This window comes from Cetorhinus maximus, chromosome 5 (genome assembly GCF_964194155.1).
Source record: "Cetorhinus maximus chromosome 5, sCetMax3.hap1.1, whole genome shotgun sequence".
NCBI classification, from domain to species: domain Eukaryota; kingdom Metazoa; phylum Chordata; class Chondrichthyes; order Lamniformes; family Cetorhinidae; genus Cetorhinus; species Cetorhinus maximus.
Window position 1 is genome coordinate 165,988,852 of NC_135883.1, and position 24,878 is coordinate 166,013,729.

General features: G+C 46.3%; 1 protein-coding gene across 1 annotated transcript in view; it reads right to left on the reverse strand.

Moving 5' to 3' along the window:
• Positions 1-5,377: 5,377 nt before the first annotated feature.
• LOC144680423 (uncharacterized) overlaps positions 5,378-24,878 on the reverse strand; it is a 132,015-nt gene continuing 112,514 nt past the window's right edge. The window contains exon 7 of the mRNA XM_078541390.1: positions 5,378-6,455. Within this exon, the coding sequence (XP_078397516.1) occupies positions 5,970-6,455 (486 nt within the window). The 3' untranslated portion in view covers positions 5,378-5,969. The remainder of the gene's footprint in view (positions 6,456-24,878) is intronic.

Consider the following 24,878-nt stretch of genomic DNA (forward strand, 5'->3'; position numbering starts at 1 on the left):
CAGGGAGGCCATGAGCTAGAGGGTTTGGCAGTGACGGGGAGGGTCAGGGTGCAGGATAGGCCACAAGCCAAAGTGTTGGCAGTAACCTGGAGGGTCAGCGAGAGGGAGGGTCAAGGATCAGGAGATGCCAAGAGCCAAAGTGTTGGCAGTGACCCAGAGGGTCAGCGAGAGGACGGGACAAGGAATGGGAGAGTCCACTCCAAGTGGTGCCAATCTGGTCTCATGAACCTATGTCAGATCTAGCACAAAATGATTTTAAAACAAAACTCCTGATGGTAAATGTGAATACAGGCCCCATTAATTGATTGCTGTTAAAGTGGAATGACTTAAAACAGGGACTCACTGTCTGTATAAGTTTACACAGCAGCTCATGTTTCTCATTCCATCCTACACTGCTCCATGATTTTGTTAATGGGGTAGCCTTATGGGTATCCTGGAGCAGCTCCATTGAAACTGTTGCGCTTATCTAGTTCATGGTTCATGTTAATATTTTAGAGGTAATGTTTAGTTCTGGAAAGATTATTGTTGTACAGCTAAAGTAATTAAAATGCTGGGCTCTAGTGATTGCCAAAACACTTAAAGAAATGGCAGTTCAAAAGGTTACCCATGTTTGTTTAGTAGAGTAAGAATAGAAGAGATAGAGCTATAAAACCTAGATGGAGAAATTGAAAATTAGGGATAATTTGCTTAAAGGACAGTTTGAGGATAGCCCAGAGCAGGCTATGTCATCGTGGAGCTGGGTGGATCGTAGGAAGGGTCTCTGATTTCAATTTTACCTTGGTTTTTGATGGGAGATATTTTTGTTGCAGTTTGGACCTTGTGTGGCTTGCACCTCACTGAGAAAAGATAGCCAAAACAAATGATTCAGATGGACCTGCATCGGAAGCAGAGTAAAACCAAATTTTATCCCTGACCGTGTGGAATAGTGATGAGACTTAATCTCAGTTTGAATTTTGTGACGGAACGGAAACTGGAAGATTGTCTAGTTCGAAGCTAGTGGAAGAATCTACAGTGGGCCTCAGTGTCTTATTGCAAAAGAAAGGAACCAGCTGAATTGTTTGTAAGTATTGAACAAGTATCCAGAGCAAGAGACTGAGTCTTCCTGGAGCTGGAGCTGACGAATATTCTCCAGAGGACTGTGGTACACTTATGGGTGGTCCCTACAAAATTAAGTATCTATAAGATTGGTGTGTCTTATTTTGGGGGGGGTGGGGAAGTAGGAAATAAACCTGGGTGCATAACATATATATTTATAAACCATATTGTTAAGTCAGTAGTGCTTGTTTTATTTAACTCCTTTATATATAATAAAGTTTGTTTTGCTTAAAATATGAAATCTTGTGGCGTAGTTCTATTGGTTAAAATGAGGTACACAATTCAGATTTCTTTTTAAATGTTAACAGTCCCTAACCGATCGTAACAAAAGCAATAGGGGACTGTGAATTCACACTGGTTTCAGAGGTAATCTAGAGTGTCTTTCCTCTGGAAAATTCTCTATTGGCTGCAAATGATAACACTTGCCAACTATTCCAGCTAAACTTTCCCATTCCTTGAAAGAAGTGGTGAAGGGATACAAGTGCAGGCTCAAGGACTACATTTTAGAACAGTGTACATGAGTTGAGAGACAGTTCATAACTTGACTTGAACTCCATAATTCAGGTCACTGATTCCTATATGAAAGAAGCAGTGCCTTACTGTGCGATCTATAGACCCTTTTATCAGAATTGGGTTGCTCAGGTGTGGAGTGGAACTTGAATTTTCAGAATATTTTCTCCATACAAGTAATCACAACAAAGTGTTTTCTTTTTCCAAGAGATTTTGTACATCCTGTTTATGTTCAGCATTCATGGTTTGTTCATTTTCCCCATGGTTTCATTTGGATTTTGGTGTTGGGCTTGTAGTTGAAATCTAAGAAGAAATAATTTAGAATAAACTTTCAGTTATTGATCATATCCTGAGGCATTCCAGAATGCTTCACAACTAAATAATTCCTTCTTGGAAGAGGGATTCTACATGGTAAGAAAAAGGCAATGACTTGGGGCTGAGATGATCATCCTCCAACAATTGCAACCATCTTCCTTTGGGCTAGTTATTACTCCCCATAATTCTTGTTGACTTTTGCTAGGGCTTCTTGATGCCACACTAGGTCAAATGCTGCCTTGATGTAGAAGGGCAGTCACTCTCACCTCACCTCTGGAACTCAGCACTTTTGTCTGTGTTTTGACTAAAACTGCATTGCGGTCTGGAGCCAAGTGGCCTTGGCAGAACCCAAAATGAGCATCAGTGAGTGTTGCTGAGTAAGTGCTGTTACTGTACTGTCAGTGACACTTTCCATCATTTTGTTGTTGATTGAGTGTAGACTGATGGAGCAGTAATTGACTGCATTGGATTTGTCCTGATTTTTTGTGGGCAGGGCATACATACTTGGGCAATTTTCCACATTGTCAGGTAGATACCAGTGTTGAAGCTGCACTGGAACAGCTTGGCTGGGGTTCTGGCTAGTCCTCAATCACAAGCCTTCAGGACAATAGCTGGGATGTTGTCAAGGCCGAAAGCCTTTGCTAAATCCAGTTATTTCGGCCTTTTAAATCATGTGGAGTGAATTCATTTGGCTGAAGCCTGGCATCTGTGATGCTGTGGACCTGAGGATGGATCATCCACTCTGCCTGAAGATTGTTGCAAATGCTTCAGCCTTGACTTTTGCAGAGACATGGTGGGCTCCTCCACCATTGAGGATAAGGAGGCTTCTGGAGCCTACTCCTCCACTGGTTAGCTGTTTACTTGTCCACTGTCTATGCATGCTGTTTCCGCTGTGTAGCATGCAAGTCCTACGTTGTAGCTTCACCAGGTTGGCATTTCATTTTTAGGTATGCCCAGTGCTGCTCCTCACTCCTATTGAAATAGGATTAGTCCATGGCTTTAGGTTAAGTGAGGGATATACTGGGCCATGAAATTAGATTGTGGTTGGATACAAGTCTGCTACTGCTGATGGTCCACAGCACCTCATGGATCCCACTTGAGTTGCTAGGTCTGTTCTGAATCTATCCCATTTAGCACACTGGTAGTGCCACACAACATAATGGAGGGTATACTCAGTGTGAAGGCAGGACTTTTGTCTCCACAAGGACTGTATGGTAGTCACTCCTATCAATGGACAGCTGCATCTGTGACAGTTGGATTAGTGAGGGTGAGTAGGTTTTTCACTCTTTGGTTCCCTCACCACTTGCCATAACCCTAGTCTGGCAGATATGTCCTTCAGGACTCAGCCTGCAGTGATGTTACTGAGCCACTCTTGGTGATGGGCATTGAACCCAGAGTCCATTCTGAATTTAGAAATTTAAAGAGAAAACCATCAAGGCAGTAGAGTAGTGCAGCAATTTGGGTAAATCCTGGGATAAGAAGGGACTGAATTTAAGAGTAACAGTGTATCAGTGAATAAGGTCAAAGAGGAATAGTAAGAAATTAAAATTATCTGAATGCACAAAGCATCTGTTGCCCAGATAGACAAACCAGTAGCACAAAATGAGAGCGAATGGGTTTGTTAGACCATTAAATGGTTATTACAATCCAGTAGTTCCATGATTATTATTCAGACTAGCACTTTATTTGTTATTTGAATTTAAATTCCTGTTGGAATTTGAACTTACATTTCAGCTTTAATGAATGGAAAAGGAGATGGGGAGGGGGCAGCTCTGATAAAGTATGACACATCATAAGAAATTTATCTTGGCTTGGGATATCAAGGAAAGCATTTGCTAAGGTAGCTAATAGTTATTGCATAAGATAAGGGGTCATGGGGTAAGAGATTGTTACTATCACATTAAATAAATGTTTTGGGGTGTGTCGTGTCCCCTTACCTGCAGCCTACACATTGCTTTCATCTGCCCATTTGTAGTTAGCAACATCTGTCAAGGCTGAATTTTAAACCTAGCATCAAAATGTGCGATGTATCCAAGTGGGACCAAACCAACAACCTAGGACTGCATTATCTTTAGTATGATTAGTTTCAATTTATGAAAGTAAACAGTGCATACGCCGGAAATCAAAGATAGAAAGAAAATGCTGGAAAGGCAGTATCTGTGGAGACACCTTCCAGAAATCTTAAGTTTTGTTTTTCTCTGCAGTTGCTGAGTATTTCCAATACTTGTAAAAAAAAATTGAGAACTGTATTAAACTTAACAAAACTATATAAAATGCTGATAATTCACTCCCAATTTTGGATAGTGAATCAGTGTAATAGGATACTCAGATGTAAAGAGAGGGTAATTATGTTCTTATCGAGCTTCCAAAAAAGGTACATATCGTGGGATTTGGATTCCAAAACTGAAAGTCTGCCCTTACAACATAGCAGAAGCCGACTCTGCCATGAATTTGAGCATCAATGTAAAACGTGAAATAAGCCTGCAAGACTTACTTGCAAAAATTTCGTGGCATTAAACGGCAAATGCTGCAGTGCCATACCGCTTCACTCCAGGCCTAGCAATCTTGTCATCGCTGAAATTGCTAATTTTGTTTTTACTCAAAACCGATTAGCAACGATCGAACCAAGTCAGACATTCCAGAGAATACGGGTTTACGACACGTGGGCACTCAGTCAAGTAAAAAAACCCCACAGCATTATGATTTATAAGCGATCGTTATCTAGATTAGGGTGTGACTAAAATGAGAAATATTTAATCTAATATTGCGTACCCCTCTCTAGTAAGCAGACGGAACAAAGGAATGTAATTTGATCTATATTTTGCCAAATATTGCACTAGTGGTAAGGGCAGCCGATCCACCCAGGCTCTGCAAACTGTCATCTGCTGCTGAACGTGTTTTTTGGTGGTAGGGCAGAAGCGCGAATCATTACAATGACGTAGAAAGCTAGAGATTAACCCCTTTGTCATACCAGTCGGGTTTCAAAGATATGGGGCTACGAGAAAATGGCAGGCACTAACCCGAACTATATTAAATATCCATCTCCTTTGTAAGCCGGGGGGTGGTAGTGGAGAGCCTCCGCGGAGGGGGGGGGAGAAGAGAGAAGGGAGGCTGCATCGGCCACGAGGGGGAGAGCGCCTCAGCCACGAGGGAGGGGGCGGGTGGGGAAGGAAGCCTGGGGGAGGGGGGGAAAAAAAAAGAGCCGCTGGTCCGACACCCGCTCCACGTGGCGACCAACGTGGGACTGAAAGCAGCAAGTCCCCGCCCAACGCGTTCCTTCCGCCGCTGTAAAAAAAAATCCCTGCTCTTTGTGGAAGATCCTCACCTTGTGTGCGCAGCAACCTATTGAGAAACGGGAATGAGAGACCGCAGTGCCGGAATTTGCCGCCATGTTCGTTCCCTCTTCAGAGAAACCGGCCCCTGACTCATCTTTTTAAACAAAACCATTTTCCAGACATTTCCGTTTGTAATTTTTAATGTTTCGTACAAAAAACGTGTTATTAACTTCCCATCAATACAGCTTTTCACAAAAATAAAATGAATTCTCCGCGCCTGAGGGGCGGGATTTTTAAGTTTGCTTACATAAAGGTCCATTTTTATTTCGAAAAAACCAACGAAAAGCGACTCTGCACTGTGATTATTGGAATGGTGGACGCTTAATGACCACCGAGCTAATATACATTCCTACACCATTTCCTTCAAATTGATACGAAGAAAATAAGTCTTAAAAAAAATACAATCTAAGTGATTTGGTTTTATTAGTCACAATAGATTAAACTCTGGGCCGAACAATAGCGGTGGGGTTTCTGGCGGGGGAGGGGAGGGAAGCCGCCGCCGCCGGGTATAACGGGGCCTGGGACAAGCGGAGATGGATCAGCAGCCACCAGCCTCTCACTCCGGTACATGGACGGGGGAAAATTGGCCAACAATTATATTCTAGCTGGGAAAACACGAGGCTGGGAAATTAACGGATCTCCATCTCTTCCCTAAACAAAAAAAAAGGAAAGCAACCGAACGGGAGGAGGTTGGACCTCGGAACAAGACTCATGTCACTGGTTGTACGAGCTGCGTCCTCCGTAGCTGCTACCTCCTCGGCCCCGGGAATAGCCGTCTCCCCGGTAGTAGCCGTCGCCCCGAGAGTCGTACTGCCGAGAGCCGTAGCCGCCGCCGCCGCCTCCTCGCCCGCGTCCGTAGCCACCGCCTCGGCCTCCACCATATCCGCCGCCGCCTCCCGACTTTTTCTCGGCGTGGTCCACCCGGATCTGCCGCCCGTCGATGGATTTTCCGTTCATCGCCTGCAGCGCGTCCCTGGCGTCCTCTGGGTTCTCGAAAGTGATGAAGCCGAAACCGCGGGACGTCATGGTGTCTCTGTCCTTAATCACTCTCACCTCAGAGATCTGCCCGTACTTGGAGAAAACCTCTTCCAGGGACTGCTCGTCTGTCTCGAAGTTGAGGCCGCCGACGAACAACTTTCCTTCTTCAGACATGGTGTTTGGCTTTAGTTTCTCCGCTCCTGTTAACCGCTCAGCTCCTTCTTAAAGGTCTCTCTCTTCTTCCACACGCTGTCTGCCGCATCCCGCCTGTCGTCTCTTTAAATACTATCTCCGCACCCACTCTTCCTCAACAAGCCACACCATTGGTCAGATGTTAACTTTTGACGTTAACCAATAGGGTGGTTGCAGGGTCGGCCATTCTACTGCTCGAGCTTGCGCCGCCATTTTAGGAGCTGCAGTCTGATTGGAACCTCATTATTTCAATGCTAGAAGCCTTACAAATTTCAGTTGATCAAAGCCTTTACAGCGAGAGAATTACACATTTCCACCAACCTTTGTGCTCCCAGATTTCACTCCTAAACGACTCGACTTATATTCTAGGATTTTCCTTGTTCTGGATCATGCTAAGTCTTTTTTCCGTACCTACAATATTAAGTCAAGTTTATACAATCTCAGAATTTATGGTACAGTGTCGGCACTTAAAATTCCCATGCTTATGTCAGGCAACCCACAACATTGGGCAATTAACAAAGCCCTTTCCATCACTGCAGAATTCTGTTATTATGGTACAAAAGCAAAATAATGCAAATGCTGGTAATCTGTAATAAAAACAAAATGCTGGAAATACTCAGCAGGTCAGGCAACATCTGTGGAGAGAAACAAAGTTTAGATTTCAGATCTATGACCTTTCATCAAAACATTAATATGTGATTTGCTCAATTGTTCTTCTGTACTCAATGTTTAATAGTTCTGTGTCTTCAGTGCACTTACTCTACAGTGGTGAGATCTGGACAACATACATTAAGCAGGAGAAAAGGCTGAACAGTTTGCATCTTCACTGTCACAGATGTATCCTCAGCATCTCTTGCTTGTCAAGACAAGGTCATCAACTCAGAGGTCCTGGAGCGTGCAAATTCCATCAGCATACAATCATTGCTAAGCCAACGAATTTTGCGCTGGCTTGGCCACATTCACCAGATGGATGACAGCCATGTACTTAAAGACCTTCTGTATGGTGAACTGACCAGTGGGTCACGAGGTCCTGGATGTCCATATCTCCATTACGTGGACACCTGGAAGCAAGACATGAAGATGGTGGATGGACATTGACACTGACAACTGAAAGACAGTTGCTGACGGCCGTGACCTCTAAAACACAGAATTGTTACAGAAAGAAGTCATTCAGCTCATTGTGTCTGCACCGGCTCTCTGAATGTTCTATTCACCTATTGCCATTCCCCCGCCTTCTCCCCATAACTCTGCATTTCTTCCTTTTCAGATAAATGCCTCGATTGAACCTGCCTCCACCACACTCTCAAGCAGTGCATTCAAGACCTTAAGCACTCGCTGCATGAAAAAGCTTTTCTGCATGTCACATTTGCTTCTTATGCCACTTACTTTAAATTTCGTTTTCGTTTTCTATCCTTTCACAAGTGGGAACAGTTTTTCCCTATCTACTCATGATAGGAACATAGAACTATAGGAGTAGGAGTAGGCCATTCAGTCCTTCAAGCCTGCTCATCCATTCAATAAGATCACGGCTGATCTGGTTGTAGTCTCAACTCCACTTTGCTGTCCGCACCCCCATAACCCTTGATTCCCTTATCTATCAAAAATCTGTCAAACTCTGCCTTGAATAAATTCAGTGACCCAGCCTCCAATGCTTTCTGGGAAGAGAATTTAACTTACTAATGACCCTTTGAGAGAAAAAACTTCTCATAATCGCCATCTTAAACAGTAGACTTCTTATTCTTAAACTATGTCCCCTGGTTCTAGTCTCTCCCACAAGTCGCTCCCAGTATCCATCCTATCAAATCCCCTCAGGATCTTATATGTTTCAGTAAGATCACTTCTCATTCTTCTAAACTCCAGTGGATACAAGCCCAACTTGTTCAACCTTTCTGCATTAGATAAGCCCCTCAACCCAGTCAAGCGAACCTTTTCTGAACTGCTAAAACAATTATATCTTTTTTTCAAATAAGGAAACCAAACTGTATACAGTATTCCACATATGCTCACCAAGGCCTTGTACAGCTGCATTAAAACTTCCCTACTTTTATATTCCATTCCCCTTGCAATAAATGCCAACATTCCATTTGCCTTCCTAATCACTTGCAGTACCTGCATACTAACTTTTGGTGATTCATGTACCAGGACACCCAGGTCCCTCTTTATCAGAGTTCTGCAATATCTCCATTTAAATAGTATACTGATTTTCTATTCTTCTTGCCAAAGTGGACAAGTTCACATTTTTCCACATTATACTCCATCTACCAAATTGTTTCCCACTCACTTAACGACCCCATCCCTTTGCTTACTGTCTACCTCCTCTTGACAACTTACTTTCCTACCCATCTTGGTGTCATCGGCAAATTTAGCTCCCATACATTCAGTCCCTTCATCAAAAACATTGATGTACATTGTAAACAGTTGAAGCCCCAGCACTGATCTCTGTGGCACTCCACTTGTTGCAGCTTACCAACTGGAAAAAGACCCATTCATCCCTACTCCCTGCTTCCTGCTAGCTAACCAAACCAAGCTAATATGTTACCCACGACACCATGTAATCTTATCTTGTGGCATGTTATCAAATGCCTCCTGGAAATCCAAGTACAGCACATCTACAGGTTCCCTTTTATCCACCTTGCTTGTTACTTCCTCAAAAACCTTTAATAAATTAGTTAAGCATGATTTCCCTTTCACAAACTTATGCTGACACTGATCAAATTATGATTTTCTCAGTATCCTGCTATAACCTCCTTAATAATGGATTCCAGCAATTTTCCTATGACAAATGTTAGGCTAACTGACCTGTAGTTTCCTGCTTTCTGCACACGAGTAGGGGAGAGACCTCATTGTGAGTGATGCACAGCCAGAGTGAGTGTGGGTATTGGCAATTTGGTGCACAACGGGAATTCTGTGCATAGGTGCATTTTTCTTTGCTATCCAACTTCTTAAATCTTCAGAGAGTGGTCTTGCCCTGCTGCAGCAGTAGAGGCTACAAGTGAAAGGAATGACTGGTAAGTATTGGGTAAGGTCGGGTAAGTATTTACTGCTTTTATCGCTTATAGTTTCAGGTGTTTTTATGGTTTATAGTTTGTATATTCTGTAGTAACGAGGATCAGGAAAGAAGGGCCCTAGAGTAATTGATTTAAAAGGTTTAATTTAAAGGGATAAGTCATGGCAGGAGAGCTCAAAGCAGTGGTGTGCTCCTCCTGCCCCGTGTGGGAAGCTGGGAACATTTCCAGTGCCCGGGACCAGCATGTGTGCAGGAAGTGTGTCCAGCTGCAGCTCCTGGAAGCACGGGTTTCAGAGCTGGAACGAAATCTGGGGACACTGTGGAGCATCCGTGAGTCTGAGAGCATCGTGGATAGCACGTTTAGAGAGGTGGTCACACCGCAGCTGAAGGGACTTGAGGAAGGAAGGGAATGGGTGACCATCAGGCAGTCCAAGAGAAACAGGCAGGTAGTTTAGGAGTCCCCAGGGGTCCCGCTCACAAACCGGTATTCCATTTTGGAGGCTGATGAGGGCGCTGGTTCCTCCAGGGAGTGCAGACAGAGCCAAGCTTCTGGCACCATAAGCAGCTTGTCTGCACAGGAGGAGAGGAAGAGCAATAGTAATAAGGGATTCTATAGTCAGGGGAACAGATAGGCGCTACTGTGGTCATCAACATGACTCCAGGATGGTGTGTTACCTCCCTGGTGCCAGGGTCTGGGATGTCACTGAATGGCTGCAGGGCATCCTGAAGGGGGAGGGTGATAAGGCTGAGGTCATGGTACATGTTGGTACCAATGACATAGGTAGAAAGAGGGATGAGGTCATCCATCAAGAATTCAGGGAGTTAGGCAGTAGACTAAAAGGGAAGACCTCTCGGGTTGTAATCTCTGGATTACTCCCAGTGCCACGTGCTAGCGAGCTCAGAAAGGAGAATAGCACAGATGAATACGTGGCTTAAGAGTTGGTGCAGGAGGGAGGGTTTTAGATTCCTGCATCATTGGGATCGTTTCTGGGGAAGGTAGGACCTGTACAAGCGGGATGGTCTACATCTGAACCAGAGTGGGACTAACATCCTTGCGGGTGGGTTTGCTAGTACTGTTGGGAGGAGTTTAAACTAATTCAGCAGGGGGAGGAGACACAGAATGTTAGCAAAAAAGGGACACATCATAATACAGTAAAACAATCAAGTCAGAGGGAGTACAGCTGCATTACGTTTCAAGGGAGTAAGGCAAGGCTGGATGGCCTCTACTTTAATGCCAGGACTATTACAGGCAAAACGGATGAGTTAAGGGTGAGGATTGACATGTGGAATTGTGATATAGTAGCCATCACTGAGATGTGGTTGAGGGAGGAACAGAATTGGCAGCTCAATATTCCGGAATATAGAATCTTCAGGCGAGACAGGGGAGGGGGTAAAAGAGGAGGAGGTGTTGCATTATTAGTTAAGGAGTCAGTTACTGCAGTAAGGAGAGATGATATCTTGGAGGGGGCATTGAATGAAGCTTTGCGGGTAGAGCTTAGGAATAAAAAAGGGGCAGCCACATTGTTAGGTGTTTATTATAGACCCCCAGATAGTCAGCGGGAAATTGAGGAGCAAATATGTGCACAATTTGTGGAGGTGTGTAAAAACAGTAACAATAGGGTAAGTATATTAGGTGATTTCAACTTTCCCAACATTAATTGGGATAGACATAGGGCAGAATTTTGCCGTTGGCGAGCAGGGAGTGGGGCCCGCTCACTGACGCGTAAAATGACGTCAGGCGGAACCCCCGATGTCATCCTGCCCCATTTAAATTTTCAGGAAGGCGGGGGCGCAGCAAAATCAGCTGCGGGCCCGCCAACCTGTCAATGGCCAATTGAAGCCATTGACAGGATCATTTAACCAATTGAAGGACCTGCCCGTCCAACTTTAAGGTTGGCGGGCAGGCCAGGAGCCCCGGCGGCAAATAGAGAAAACATGAAACCTCATCCAGCGGTGGGATGAAGTTTCATGCAGGGCTTTAAAAATTTTAATAAAGTTATTCTGTAAATTATGAACTTGTTCCAACTCATGTGACATTGTCACATGAGGGGGACATGTGATGGATTTTCTTTTCTAATTTTAATATTTTTCAAAGTCCAGGCGATCTCCCTGAGGCTGCACTTAGCCTCAGGGAGATGTGCGCTCTTTCGTGTGCATGCACGAAAGAGCGCACTCTCGCTTTTAGGGAATCCCCCCCGTCCGCATAGGGAGCGCATAGTGCTTCCCGCGGGATGTCACGCTGGACGGGCCTTAATTGGACCGCCCACATAAAATGGCGGTGCGGCCCGCTTTGCTGGTGGGGATCGGCTCCGCGCCCGCCGGAAATTGAGTTGGGCCCTCTCGCCTGACAGGCAGAAAATTCTGCTCATAGTATTAAGGGCTTGGGTGGAGTGGATTTCTTGAAATGTGTACAGGAGAACTTTTTAGGTCAATATGTAGAGGGTCCAACAAGGGACGGCGCAGTGCTGGACCGAATTCTGGGGAATGAAGCCGGACAGGTGGCTGAGGTGGTGGTGGGGGAGCATTTTAGTGATAGTGACCACAACATGGTACTATTTAAGCTTGTTATGGACAAAGGAATAGACAAGTTGCAAAAAAATGTTTTGGATTGGGGGAGAGCAGATTTTAGTAAAATAAGGCAGGATCTGGCCAAGGTAGACCGGGAATAGCTACTTGTGGGGAAATCTACAAAGGAGCAGTGGGGGGTGTTCAAAAAGGTAATGGGGAGGGTACAGGCTCAACATGTTCCCTCTAGGGTAATAGGAAGGAGTAACAAGCCCAGAGAACCATGGCTGACCAGGGATATTCAGGATAAGATGGGAAAGAAAAGAGAGGCTTTTAGCAGGTACAAGTGGAGCAAATCAGGGGAAGCATTAGTGGAGTACAGAAAGTGCAGGGTGGAGCTTAAGAAAGCAATTAGGAGAGCAAAGAGGGGATATGAGAAAGCTCTGGCTGGTAAAAGTAGGGAAAATCCCAAGATATTCTATAAGTATATCAATGGGAAGAGGATAACCAGGAAAAGAGTAGGGCCCATAAGGGACCAAGGGCGCAATCTATGGGTGGAGCCAGAGGACATCGGTAGAGTGTTGAACGAATACTTCTCATCTGTCTTCACCAAAGAGAATGAGGACGAAGGTATCAAATTCAGGGAGAGAGACTGCGAGTTCTTAAGCAAATTCATATAGGGAGTGACAAGGTATTGGAGGTGTTGGCAGGCTTAAAAGTGGACGAATCTCCAGGTCCGGATGATTTGTGTCCCAGACTGCTGAGGGAGGCAAGGGAGGAGATCGCAGGGGCTCTGACCCAAATTTTTAATTTCTCTATGGACACGGGGGAGGTGCCAGAGGACTGGAGAACAGCTAATGTGGTTCCGCTATTTAAGAAGGGTTGTAGAGATAAGCCAGGGAACTACAGATCAGAGTCTCATGTCAGTGGTAGGGAAACTATTGGAGAAAATTCTAAAGGAGAGAATCTATCTCCACTTGGAGAGGCAAGGTTTGATCAGGGATAGTCAGCATGGCTTTGTCAGAGGGAGGTCATGCCTAACAAATTTGATGGAATTTTTTGAGGAGATGACCAGGTGTGTAGATGAGGGTAGTGCAGTTGATGTAGTTTATATGGATTTCAGCAAAGCCTTTGACAAGGTCCCACATGGGAGACTTATAAAGAAAGCAAATGCACATGGGATACGGGGTAATTTGATAAGGTGGATTCAAAATTGACTTAGTTGTAGGAGACAGAGTATGATGACAGAAGGATGTTTTAGTGACTGGAAGCCAGTGTCCAGTGGTGTACCACAGGGATCTGTGCTGGGTCCCCTATTATTTGTTATTTATATAAACGACATAGATGACTATGTGGGGGGGTAGGATTAGTAAGTTTGCGAATGACACAAAGATTGGCCAGGTGGTTAACAGTGAGGTTGAGTGTCTTGAGCTACAGGAAGATATAGACGGGATGGTCAAATGGGTAGATAAGTGGCAGATGGAATTTAACCCTGAAAAGTGTGAGGTGGTACGCTTTGGAAGAAGTAATTTGACAAGGAAATATTCAATGAACGGCATGACACTAGGAAGTTCTGAGGAACAAACGGATCTTGGTGTGTGTGTCCATAGATCTCTGAAGGCGGAGGGGCATGTTAGTGGGGTGGTGAAAAAGGCATATAGGATACTTGCCTTTGTCAATCGAGGCATAGATTACAAAAGTAGGGAGGTCATGTTGGAGTTGGATAGAACCTTGGTGAGGCCACAGCTGGAGTACTGTGTGCAGTTCTGGTCACCACATCTTGGAAGGATGTGATTGCACTGGAGGGGGTGCAGAGGACATTCACCAGGATGTTGCCTGGGATGAAACATTTAAGTTATGAAGAGAGGTTGGATAGACTTGGGTTGTTTTAATTGGAGCAGAGAAAACTGAGGGGTGATGATCGAGGTGTACAAGATTATGAGGGGCACGGACAGGGTGGATAGGGAGCAGCTGTTCCCCTTAGTTGAAGGGTCAGTCACGAGGGGACACAGGTTCAAGTGAGGGGCAGGAGGTTTAGGGGGGATGTGAGGAAAAACTTTTTTACCCAGAGGGTGGTTACGGTCTGGAATGCGCTGCCTGGGAGGGTGGTGGAGGCGGGTTGCCTCACATCCTTTAAAAAGTACCTGGATGAGCACTTGGCACGTCATAACATTCAAAGTTAAGGGCCAAGTGCTGGTAAATGGGATTAGGTAGGTAGGTCAGGTGTTTCTCGTGTCAGTGCAGACTTGATGGGCCGAAGGGCCTCTTCTGCACTCTGTGATTCTGTGATTTCTGTCTCCCTCCTTTCATGAATAAATTAGCAATTTTCCAATCCACTGGGACCCTTCCAGAATCTAAGGGAATTTGGAAGATTATAACCATTACATCTATTATCTCTGCAGCCATTTCTTTTAAGACACTAGAATGCAAGCCATCTGGTCCTGGGGACTTGTCAGCCTTTAGATTTAATAGTTTTTCCAGCATCTTTTCCTTAGTGATGGTGATTGTTTTAAGTTCCTTTGTCCTGTTCCTGTCTTGATTTTCAAATATCTTTGGGAAGTTTTCTAAGTCTTCTACAGTGAAGACAGACACAAAATACCTGTTCATTGCCCCTGCCATTTCTTTGTTTTCCATTATCAATTCCCCAGTCTCACTCTCTAGTGGACCAACGCTAGCTTTAATTACTCTTTTCCTATTTAAATGCTTGTAGAAATAATTATTGTTCTTAATTTACTGGCTAGCTTTTTCTCATTCTCTTCTTTCTCCCTCTTTGGGCTGAATTTTATGGCTGATGCGTGGGTGGTGGAACCTGCACGTCAGCGCTCAAAATGCCGCGCACTGACGTCGCGTGAGTGTCCCGACGTCAGCGCGCGGCATCGTGATATTTAGGTGGGCGGGTGCGCCATGCAGCGCGATGCGCGCCCGCCATTAATTAAAGGCCTTGTTAAGGCCCTTAACTCGGCAACTGAAGCCGATTTTGAGGAGCCCGTGCGAACTTCGGCTCGGCAGGGTTGTTCATGTTTTTTCTGAAGTATTTAATGCAGAAAGTGTTTTAAACTTGCCTGTGTGATTGTTAGCAGTTCAGATCGATTTCCAATAGCTTTCTCTGTACTTTGAAACTTCAGCTCACCAGTCTGCAGATAGTAATCTTAATCAGGCCTGCAGCTTTCCGGAGGCCTCCATTTAGCCTGGGTATGGGTTCTGACATCTCCACTGGAGGCAGCTCCTCTGAGGAAGGAAGGGATAGAATAAGGAGGAGGCCAGGAGTGGACAAACAGCCTCCAGGGGAGCCACTTTTGGGAGGCCAGGCGCAGGCACAAGGGGCGCAAGGCCAAGAGGTTGTCCAAGGTGGAAGAGGCCACAGAAGACGCCACTATCCTGCTGCCAGGGTATGCAGGCGGCGAAGCAGCTACCTCAATATGACTGAGGTGCAGTGCGAAGGAGGCTCCGTCTCTCAAGGGAGACAGTCAACTATATCTGTCAGATGATTGGTCCTAAGATCTCCCCTAACTTTGTGGGTGGACACCCCATGCCAGGGCTCTGAAGGTCACAGCTGCCCTCCACTTCTATGCCTCAGGCTCCTTCCAGGGCTCGGTGGGTGATCTTTGTGATGTCCCCAATCAGCTGCCCACACTTGTGTCAAGCAGGTTACAGACACTCTGTTCAGACGGGCACTGACCTTCATCCACTTCCGCTGCGACCAGGCAAATCAGGCACAGCGAGCCAGAGGCTTCGCGGCCATTGCTGGCTTCCCCCAGTGTCCAGGGTGCAATAGACTGTACACGTGTGGCCATCAAGGTGCCAGCAGGTGAGCCCGGTGCCTTCGTCAACAGGAAGGGTTTCCACTCCATGAACGTGCAGATAGTGTGTGATCACAGGATGCAGATTCTGCAAGTTTGTGCAAGGTACCCAGGCAGTTCCCACGCTGCCTACATCCTCAGACACTCCCAGGTGCCAGCGCTCTTCAGTGCTCCGGCTCGGCTGGATGGTTGGTTGCTGGGTGACAAGGGTTATTCTCTCAGAAGGTGGCTCGTGACGCCTCTCTGCCATCCAAGAACAGAAGCTGAGGAGTGCTACAATAGGAGCCACGCCTCCACGAGGGCTGTGGTGGAGTGAGCCATCGGCCTTCTCAAGATGTGCTTCCGTTGCCTGGACTGCTCAGGGGGCGTACTCCAGTACCTCCCAGATCGCGTCTCTGTGATAGTGGTAGCATTCTGCACTCTGCACAATCTTGCGCTGGAAAGGGGGGATGCAGTTGACGATGAAGACCTTGACGCCCTGGATGAGGCTGCACATGATGAATCCAGCAATGGCTCAGAGGATGAGGAAGCACAGGGCGAAGATGAGGGGCATCACGCCGACCTGCTACTACACCAAGGAGGCAGGGACACCCGGGACACTTTAATCCAACGAACCTTCAGCTAGCTCTACACACATGGATCAGCAGGAGCAGCATTGCCTGGCACTTCAGTGCTACAACTTCCACTTCATCAGCTGCAACTAAGGGCTTAGTACAGAAACATCAATGTCCACTCAAATACTCATGAGATGTCAGTGAAACATACAAATGCAGCACAAAGGAAACACCCTCAGCCACGGTCAGAAAAATGGACTTTATTCTGTCCAAAATAAAACACAAACGTCGCTCAGATGTACATAAGTTTTTTTTCCCTAATCTAGGGCCAACACAAAATCACCAGTGACATACCCATGGAGTGCCTAACGTGCCTTATGCTTTCGTTTGCGGGTGCTACGTCTAGGTGCCATGCCATCGCTTGGAGTGGCTTGTGAGACAGCCTGCTGACTCTGCTGTCCTGTTGGCGTTGATGACCTTGGCGGGCGTCCTGTGGCCCATGAAGCCTGTGATGGCCCCGCCTGGGAGGAAGTGGCCAGTTCCAGAACTGGCACCTCCCCAGTTGTCGCAGCCTCAACGGATGCAACGGTCACTAGCAGAGGGGCGGAGGAGCTGCTGCCCTCATCCAGAGTGCCCTGAGAGGAGCTTGCAGCGACGACAGGCAGCTGCTGCGCCGACGTGAGGTCACATTGGACCTCCCTGCTCACCGCAGATGGATGGGCACGAGCGGCGACACTTGGTGCCCAGAACATCTCCCACATTGTGAATGACCGACCACCTGTGGCCATTACGGCTGTGAGGGCTTGCAGGTCAGAGCGTAACCCAATCAGAAGAGTCTTAATCCGATCGAAGCTCCTCTCCATGAGAGTCGCCAATCTCTCAGTGGAGGAAGCCTGAAGCTCTGTCTTGAGGTTCATGCCTTCACTGACACTCTGCCTGAACTCCTCCACCACAGAGACCAACTGAAGCACACCCTCATGCAACCCTGCCAGATGCTCCCGCGCATCCTGCTGCTTGTCCTGCAGCTGCTGCATTGGTGACATCTCCAGAGGCACATCATCACTGCCGGACTCAACATGTGCCTGGTCCCCTGCAGTCCTCCAGCTGCTGGTGCCATCGGCACTCTCTGTCCATGCCATTTCCTCCAGCGATTGTGAAGTGCCCTCTCCACTGTGCCCTGGGACACTAGCCGACGTTAGATTCACCACCGAAGTGTTTGTCGCTGTGCTGGTGCCTGGCTGGCTGAAATGATGTGCCGCAAGTTGCAAGTCTTGGCCCTCAGGTGTGGAGGGGGTGCTCTGGACGTGTTGGGGCGGCCATACGGTGGTGATGCTGAAATTAACAACAAGGACAGTGCATCAGTTAGCGTTCAGTCAGTAAGTAACACCTTTCATCCCTTTCCCCCCCAGCCTCATAACTTGCTCACCTTTCAAGAACCTAAGGAGAAGAACATTGGTGGGGTGGTAAATAGTCAAGAGGAGGCCCAAACATGGAATGTTATGTGGATAAGTGTTCGGTTAAGCACTTGGGCAAGACAAGCAAGGTACGGGAATACATGAGTAATGGTAGGACCTTGGGAAGTCATGACGATTACAGGGACCTTGCTGGGCAGACCCGTTAAGGTAGCAGAACAGGAACATAAGGCATTTAACAAGGTCAAAACCAGACGTACCTTCATTAGCCGAGGAATAGAATGTAGGAAAAGGGAGGTCATGTTGCAAGTGCAGAAAATGCTGTCGAGGCCACATCTACACTTCTGCGTTCAGTTGTGACCTGCGCTTCATGGGAGGGATGGCATTGGATTGGGGAGAGTGCAGAGGTACCTGACCTGGATGCATGCTGGCCTGGAGAGTTGGAGTGATGAGGAAATATTGCATACACTTGCGACATTTGCCGTGGAGCACAGGAGATTGACCTTCATACCATCATGAGGGGCATAGAACGGGGGGACACAAGACAACATTTCCCCTTGACGCAGGGATGACTAACGTGGTGCCATTTATTTAAGTTGAGTGCCATGAGGTTGACAGGTGAGGTGCTGAGCACCTTCTGGACAGAGTAATGTGGGGCGCACTGGCTGAAAGGGTGGTGGAGGTACAAACCCTCTCAAGATGCAATAAGTCTTTGGATGTGCAGCAGCGATGCCATGGCATGTTAGGCCATGGGAATAGTGGTCACAACTGGGATAAGGCGACTTTGGAAGGTGCTAGAGACGCACATCCTCAAGGGGCCGAGGGACCTTTGTGTATGACCCACACGTCTGACTGTATCAGTCTGTGAATGAGCAGTGTTGCTGCATTAACGATTGCAGCAACCATCAGTGCCTTGGATGGTGGGAAGACAGAGTGGATGGGACTGTGGCCCTCAAATACCTGGCCGCTGCACCCCAGCCTCGCCAACACCTGCCGCCCTGGCCGCCTGCCTCCTCCCCAGCTCCATGGCCTGCTGCAGCACGGCGTGCCCACCACCAGTCCGTTGCTGCTCCCTCATATTGTTCTCTGTTTTTGCCTGCAGAACAGAGAAGAGCATTTATTGGGGCTGATCACTCATGTACTCTGCATGTGCATGCCGCACCCCAACCACAGTGGCGCATCTAAGGCCTCCAGTGGTTCCTGTCCACACTACTGGTGATCAGTCCCCAGAAGATAGTACAGCTGGTTCCAACCCCCTCCCCCAATGGATACGTTGGACACATTTGGCGTCCATCACTTTGAATAACACACGGGTCTTAGCGCCCATGGCAAGGAGGCGCAACTAGGTGCGGCGCCGAGGCCAGCAGATGGCTCTTGGCCATGACACCTTGAGGCTTCCCTTCCACCATCTCATCACTATCAATAAGACATGTGTTGGAGTTCTGAGTATGTGTATAGCTGCCTCCCCTGCAGGGTGCCCCCAGACTACTTAAATGCGACAAACACCAACATATGCTGCGGGGAGAACCCATCTTCTCCTCAACCACTAAGGCTGATGTAAGCACGGTCACTATCTGTTTGCCCACCCAGCGTGCGCCAAATTGGGCATGCAGTAACGGCACTAAGACGTGGGGGGGCGGGGGGGAGGGGGCCTCAAAGGCTAAGGCTATCTAAGGCTGAGTCAAATGGCCAAGGCTGACATGGTACTCACCCTTCCAGAACGCAACAAATCATTGAAGCGCTTGCGGAACTGCGTTCCTGTGCGCCGCACATCGTCATGGGAGCTTACAGCCACCGCCACCTCCTGTCACACCTGCCTGGTGATGTGGGGGGCCCTCCTCCTCCTCCCATCCTCTGGAAACAAAACATCCCGATGGTTGGACACCTCCTGGAGGAGGACAGCAAGGCAGGCATCTGAGAACCGAGGGGCACAGTGGCCCCCCCCGCTGGCCTACCCTGCAGCCTGCACCCCTCCTCCTCCTCTGCCCTCAAACCATGTCCTTCCCTATGAGTGGCCATGGTGAACTGCCTCAAGGAGGCTGCCTGGCCTTTCTTTATACAGACTGCCACTTCCCCATTGGAACCGGCAGTCTAAACACGCCTGCCGCCGATTCGATTTTCCCATTGTACACGGGAGTCGCAAACCCGCCCGTGCAAAATGGTGGCGCGGCCCGTTTCGGTGGCGGCGATCGGCTGCCCACCCGCCGCTGAGTCGGTTGGGCCCGCCTGACTGTCAAGGGCAAAATTCAGCCCTTTGTTTTAGTCATTCTTTGCTAGTTCTGAAAATTTGACCAATCTTCTGTCCGACCATGAATCTTTGCAAATTTGTGCAGTGTTTCTTTCAATTTGATACAATCCTTGATCTTGAATACCTCTATCAAATCTCTTCTCAACCTTCTCTTCTCCGAGGTAAACAGTCCCAACTTCTACAATCTATCTTCATAATTGAAGTTCCTCATCCCTTGAACCAATTTCATGAATCTTTTCTGCACTCCCTCCATTGCTTCACACCTTTCCTAAAGTGTAGTGGCCAGAACTGGATACAATACTCCAGCTAAGGCCGAACTAGTGTCTTATACAAGTTCAACATAATCTCCTTGTTCTTGTACTCTATGCCTCTATTAATAAAGCCTAGGATACTGCATGCTTTATTAACCACTCTCTCAATCTGCCCTGCCATTTTCAATGCCTTATGCACATATACACCCGGGTCCCTCTTTTCCTGCACCCCCTTTAGAGTTGTACCTTTTATTTTATATTGTCTTGCTGTGTTCTTCCTACTAAAATGAATCACTTCATACTTTTCTACATCAAACATCATACACCACTTGTCTACCAATTCCAGCAACTTGTCTATGTCTGCAGGCTGACTGAAGAGGCATTGAAAGAGGTGAGCAGAAACAAAAAGCTCAGCTGGCGGAGAAGAGGACCCAGAGGTAACAGAAGCAAGCAAATCCTGCACCTTTTCAGTCCACTGTCTGCCTCTGCAGCAAATGCAGCAGAGACTGCCATGCCAGCCCAGGGGCTCCTGAGCCACACCAGACGATGTTGAACAGAGTTGACCATCACAGTGCAAACCCTCGTCTTATAAAACAGAAGGCTGTTTTAAGTTCTGTTTTTATCTATTATAATGGTGCTGCTCGCAATGTATTTAAAGCTTTTTGCGTTATGTTAATGTGTGATTACCTTTATTATTCTTCCGTACCCAATGTTTAAGGGTTCTGAATGTTAAAGTTGCAGATTTAAAGGAATAAATTAACTTTGAATAGAAAATGCTGGAAAACTCAGCAGGTCTGACAGCACCTGTGGAGAGAGAAACAGAGTTAATGTTTTGAGTCCGTATGACCCTTCTTCAGATGCACTGCAGGAATTCACCAAGGCTCCTTAGACAGCACTTTCCAAACCCATGACCACTGCCATATAGAAGGACAAGGGCAGCAGATAAGTGGGAACACCACCACCTGGAAGTTTCCCTCCAAGTCATTCACCATCCTGACTTGGAAATATATCACTGTTCCTTCACTGTCGTTGGGTCAAAATCCTGGAACTCCCTAACAGCACTGCGGGTGTACCCACACCACATGGACTGCAGCGGTTCAAGAAGGCAGCTCACCACCGCCTTCTCAAGGGCAACTAGGGATGGGCAATAAGTGCTGGCCCAGCCAGCGAAGCCCACATCCTGTGAATGAAAAAAAAAAGATGCTGTCAGACCTGCTGAATTTTTCCAGCCTTTTCTGTTTTTGTTTCTGATTTCCAGCATCTGCTTTTAGAATAACTTTGAAGACATGTTTGCTAGTCATTTGAAAGAGGTTGACACTGCATGTGTCACAGAATGTTGCTCTTTTGGAGTGTGAACTGGTCAACAGCTGTTGCCACTGTAACTTTAAACATAATAGTTATGTTATTCCAATTTGATGGTCAGAAAATAGGGTCATTATGCAAATTAATAACTGTTGCCTGCGGGGACAGAATACTTGAGGGTGGCTGGTAATTTTACCATCCAGTGCTTATAGTACATAAGAACTAGGAGCAGGAGCAGGTAATTCAGCCCCTCGAGCCTGCCCCGCCATTCAATACGATCATAGCTGATCTCATTTTGGCCTCAACTCCAATTTCCCGCCCTCTCCCCATAACCTTTCAACCTGTTACTAATTAAAAATCTGTCTATCTCCTCCTTAAATTTATTCAGCGTCCCGGCATCCACTGCACTCTGAGGTAGTGAATTCCACAGATTCACGAACCTTTGAGAAAAGTAATTCTTCCTCATCACTGATTTAAATCTACCACCCCTTAGCCTAAAACTATGGCCTCTCTTTCTAGAATGCCCCACAAGGGGAAACATCCGCTCCACGTCTACTTTGTCTATCCCCTTTAGCATCTTATATACCTCAATTAGATCTCCTCTCATCCTTCTAAACTCTAGCGAGTATAGGCCTAAACTGCTCAATCTCTCCTCATAAGACAAGCCCCACATCTGTGGAATCAATCTAGTGAACCTCCTCTGAACTGCCTCCAATGCAACTACATCCTTCCTCAAATAAGGGGACCAAAACTGTGCACAGTGCTCCAAGTGTGGTCTCACCAATGCCTTGTAGAGTTGCAACAACACTTCTCTATTTTTATACTCTATTCCTTTAGCAATAAATGCCAAAATTCCATTTGCCTTCCTTATTACCTGCTGTACCTGCATACTAGCTTTCAGTGATTCATGCATGAGGACATCCAGATCCCTCTGCACTGAAGCATTCTGAAGTTTCTCTCCATTTAAATAATAAGTCGCCTTTTTATTCTTCTGACCAAAATGGATAACCTCACACTTATCCACATTAAACTCCATCTGCCAAATTTTGGCCCATTCACCTAACCTGTCCAAATCCATTTGTAAATTTCTTATTTCTTCATTACAACTTACTTTCCCACCTATTTTGGTGTCATCTGCAAATTTAGCTATAGTACCTTCTATCCCTGAATACAAGTCATTAATATAGATTGTAAATAGTTGGGGCCCAAGGACCGAACCCTGTGGCACCCCACTAGTTACAGTTTGCCATCCAGAAAAAGACCCATTTATCCTGACTCTCTGCTTTCTGTTGGTTAGCCAATCCTCTATCCAAGCTAGTATATTACCTCTAACTCCGAGTGATCTTATCTTGTGTATTAATCTTTTGTGCGGCACCTTACCAAAGGCCTTCTGGAAGTCCAGGTAGATACTACATCTACAGGATACCCATTACCACTTTGCTTGTCACATCTTCAAAGAACTCTAGGAAATTAGTCAAACATGATTTACTCTTCATAAAACGATGCTGACTCTGATGGATTGCATTTTGACTTTCCAAATGCCCCATTACTACTTCCTTGATAATGGATTCCAACAATTTCCCAACAACAGACGTTAAACTAACTGGTCTATAGTTTCATACTTTCTGCCACCCCCCTTTTTGAATAAGGGCGTTATATTAGCATTTTTCCAATCCACTGGAACCTTTCCAGAATCCAGAGAATTTTGGAATATTATAGCCCCTATCTCCACTGCCACTTCCTTTAAGACCCTGTGTGAATTGCATTGACACCACTGTGCTGTAACTGTGCAGACTAATTCTGGTGAATCGATGATGCTCAAGTCCAAGACAAATATATAATTCTTGAAGTTCAACGCCTAAAACTAAATGAAGTACTCCAAATTGGAGAGTCTGGCCAAGTTCTGTACAACTGCAGCATCTAAACAGAGAGGCTGAGGCCCCCGTAAGACTTGACCTCATAACTCAGTTTACCAGGCCAGCTCTAACCTAGGGTCATAAATATAAAATAGTCACAAATAAATTCATAATAATAAAATGCGGCATGTTCTGATCAGAGAACTTCTGTATGCTGGTGATGCTGCACTAGTTGCCCAAACAGACCAACTCCAAAGGCTCACAGATTCTCTATTCTATGCCTCTATCATGTTCTCCCTCACCATCAATGTCAATAAAACTGTAGTTATGGTACAAGGTGTTGTGTCTGTGCCTGTGATGAGACTCGACAATACATCACTGGAAGCGATCAGCAAATTCTGCTATCTTGGATCTACAGTGACAGGCAATCTGCCCCTTGACGAGGAGCTCAGCACACACATTGGAAAGGCAGCCATCAACTGCCAACTAACAAAACAAGCATGCAAAAACAACTGACCCACAGGACCAAAACGCCTGTATACAGGGCCAGTAACCTCAGCAAATTGCTGTATTGCAGTGAAGCTCAGACAACTTACACCTACCAAGAAAAAATGCTCAATAACTTTCAACTCCAGTGTCAAGGAAGCATCTTCAGCATCACATGCAAAGACAAAGTCACCAGTGAAGCAGTCCTTTTTAAAGGAAACATGCCAAGATGTTAGCGTTAATCAACCAAAGAAGGTTTCACTGGCTTGGACATGTGCACATGATTGAAAATGCTCTTATCTCCAAGGATATGCTATATGGTGAGGTAGCCCATGCCAAGAGAACAGCAGGATGCCTAAAGCTCCAATTTAAGGTTGCTGTCAAAAGAAACATGAAATCCCTCAACATCAAACAAGTGGGAAACTCTAATTGATGATTGATGCAAATAGTGACACCAGCTTTGGGGAGGAATTCACCACCATGATGACATGTGATTTCAGAAGCTCCAAAGCAGATGCCAACCCTGCAAACAAGGCATCAGCAGAGATCATCCCACACCAAGGGACAACCTGATGTGTGGCACTTGTGGAAGATTTTGCCTTTCCAGAATTGGCTTGCTCAGCCATCAAAAAAAGTGCAGCAGATGATCTCATCTGACTTCACCCATATTCTGAGGCTGTATTTCCATCATCTCTCACAGATGAAAGGCTGTCAATCCCTCATAAATTCAATAGGGAATTCAGAAAAAACCTCTTCACTCAGAGAGTGGTGAGAATTTGGAATTTGCTCACATAAGCGGTAACTGAGGTGAATAGCATAAATGCATTTAAGGGGAAGCTGGATAAACACATGAGAAAGAAAGGAATAGAGGATATGCTGATGGGATGAGATACAATAGAGTTGAAGGAGGTTTGTGAGCAGCATAATTACCAGCATGGATTGGTTGGGCCGAATGGCCTGTTTTTATGCTGTAAATGATGTTATTCTATATAACCATTGTGCTGTGAAGCCTGTGAACTACAAATGATCTCT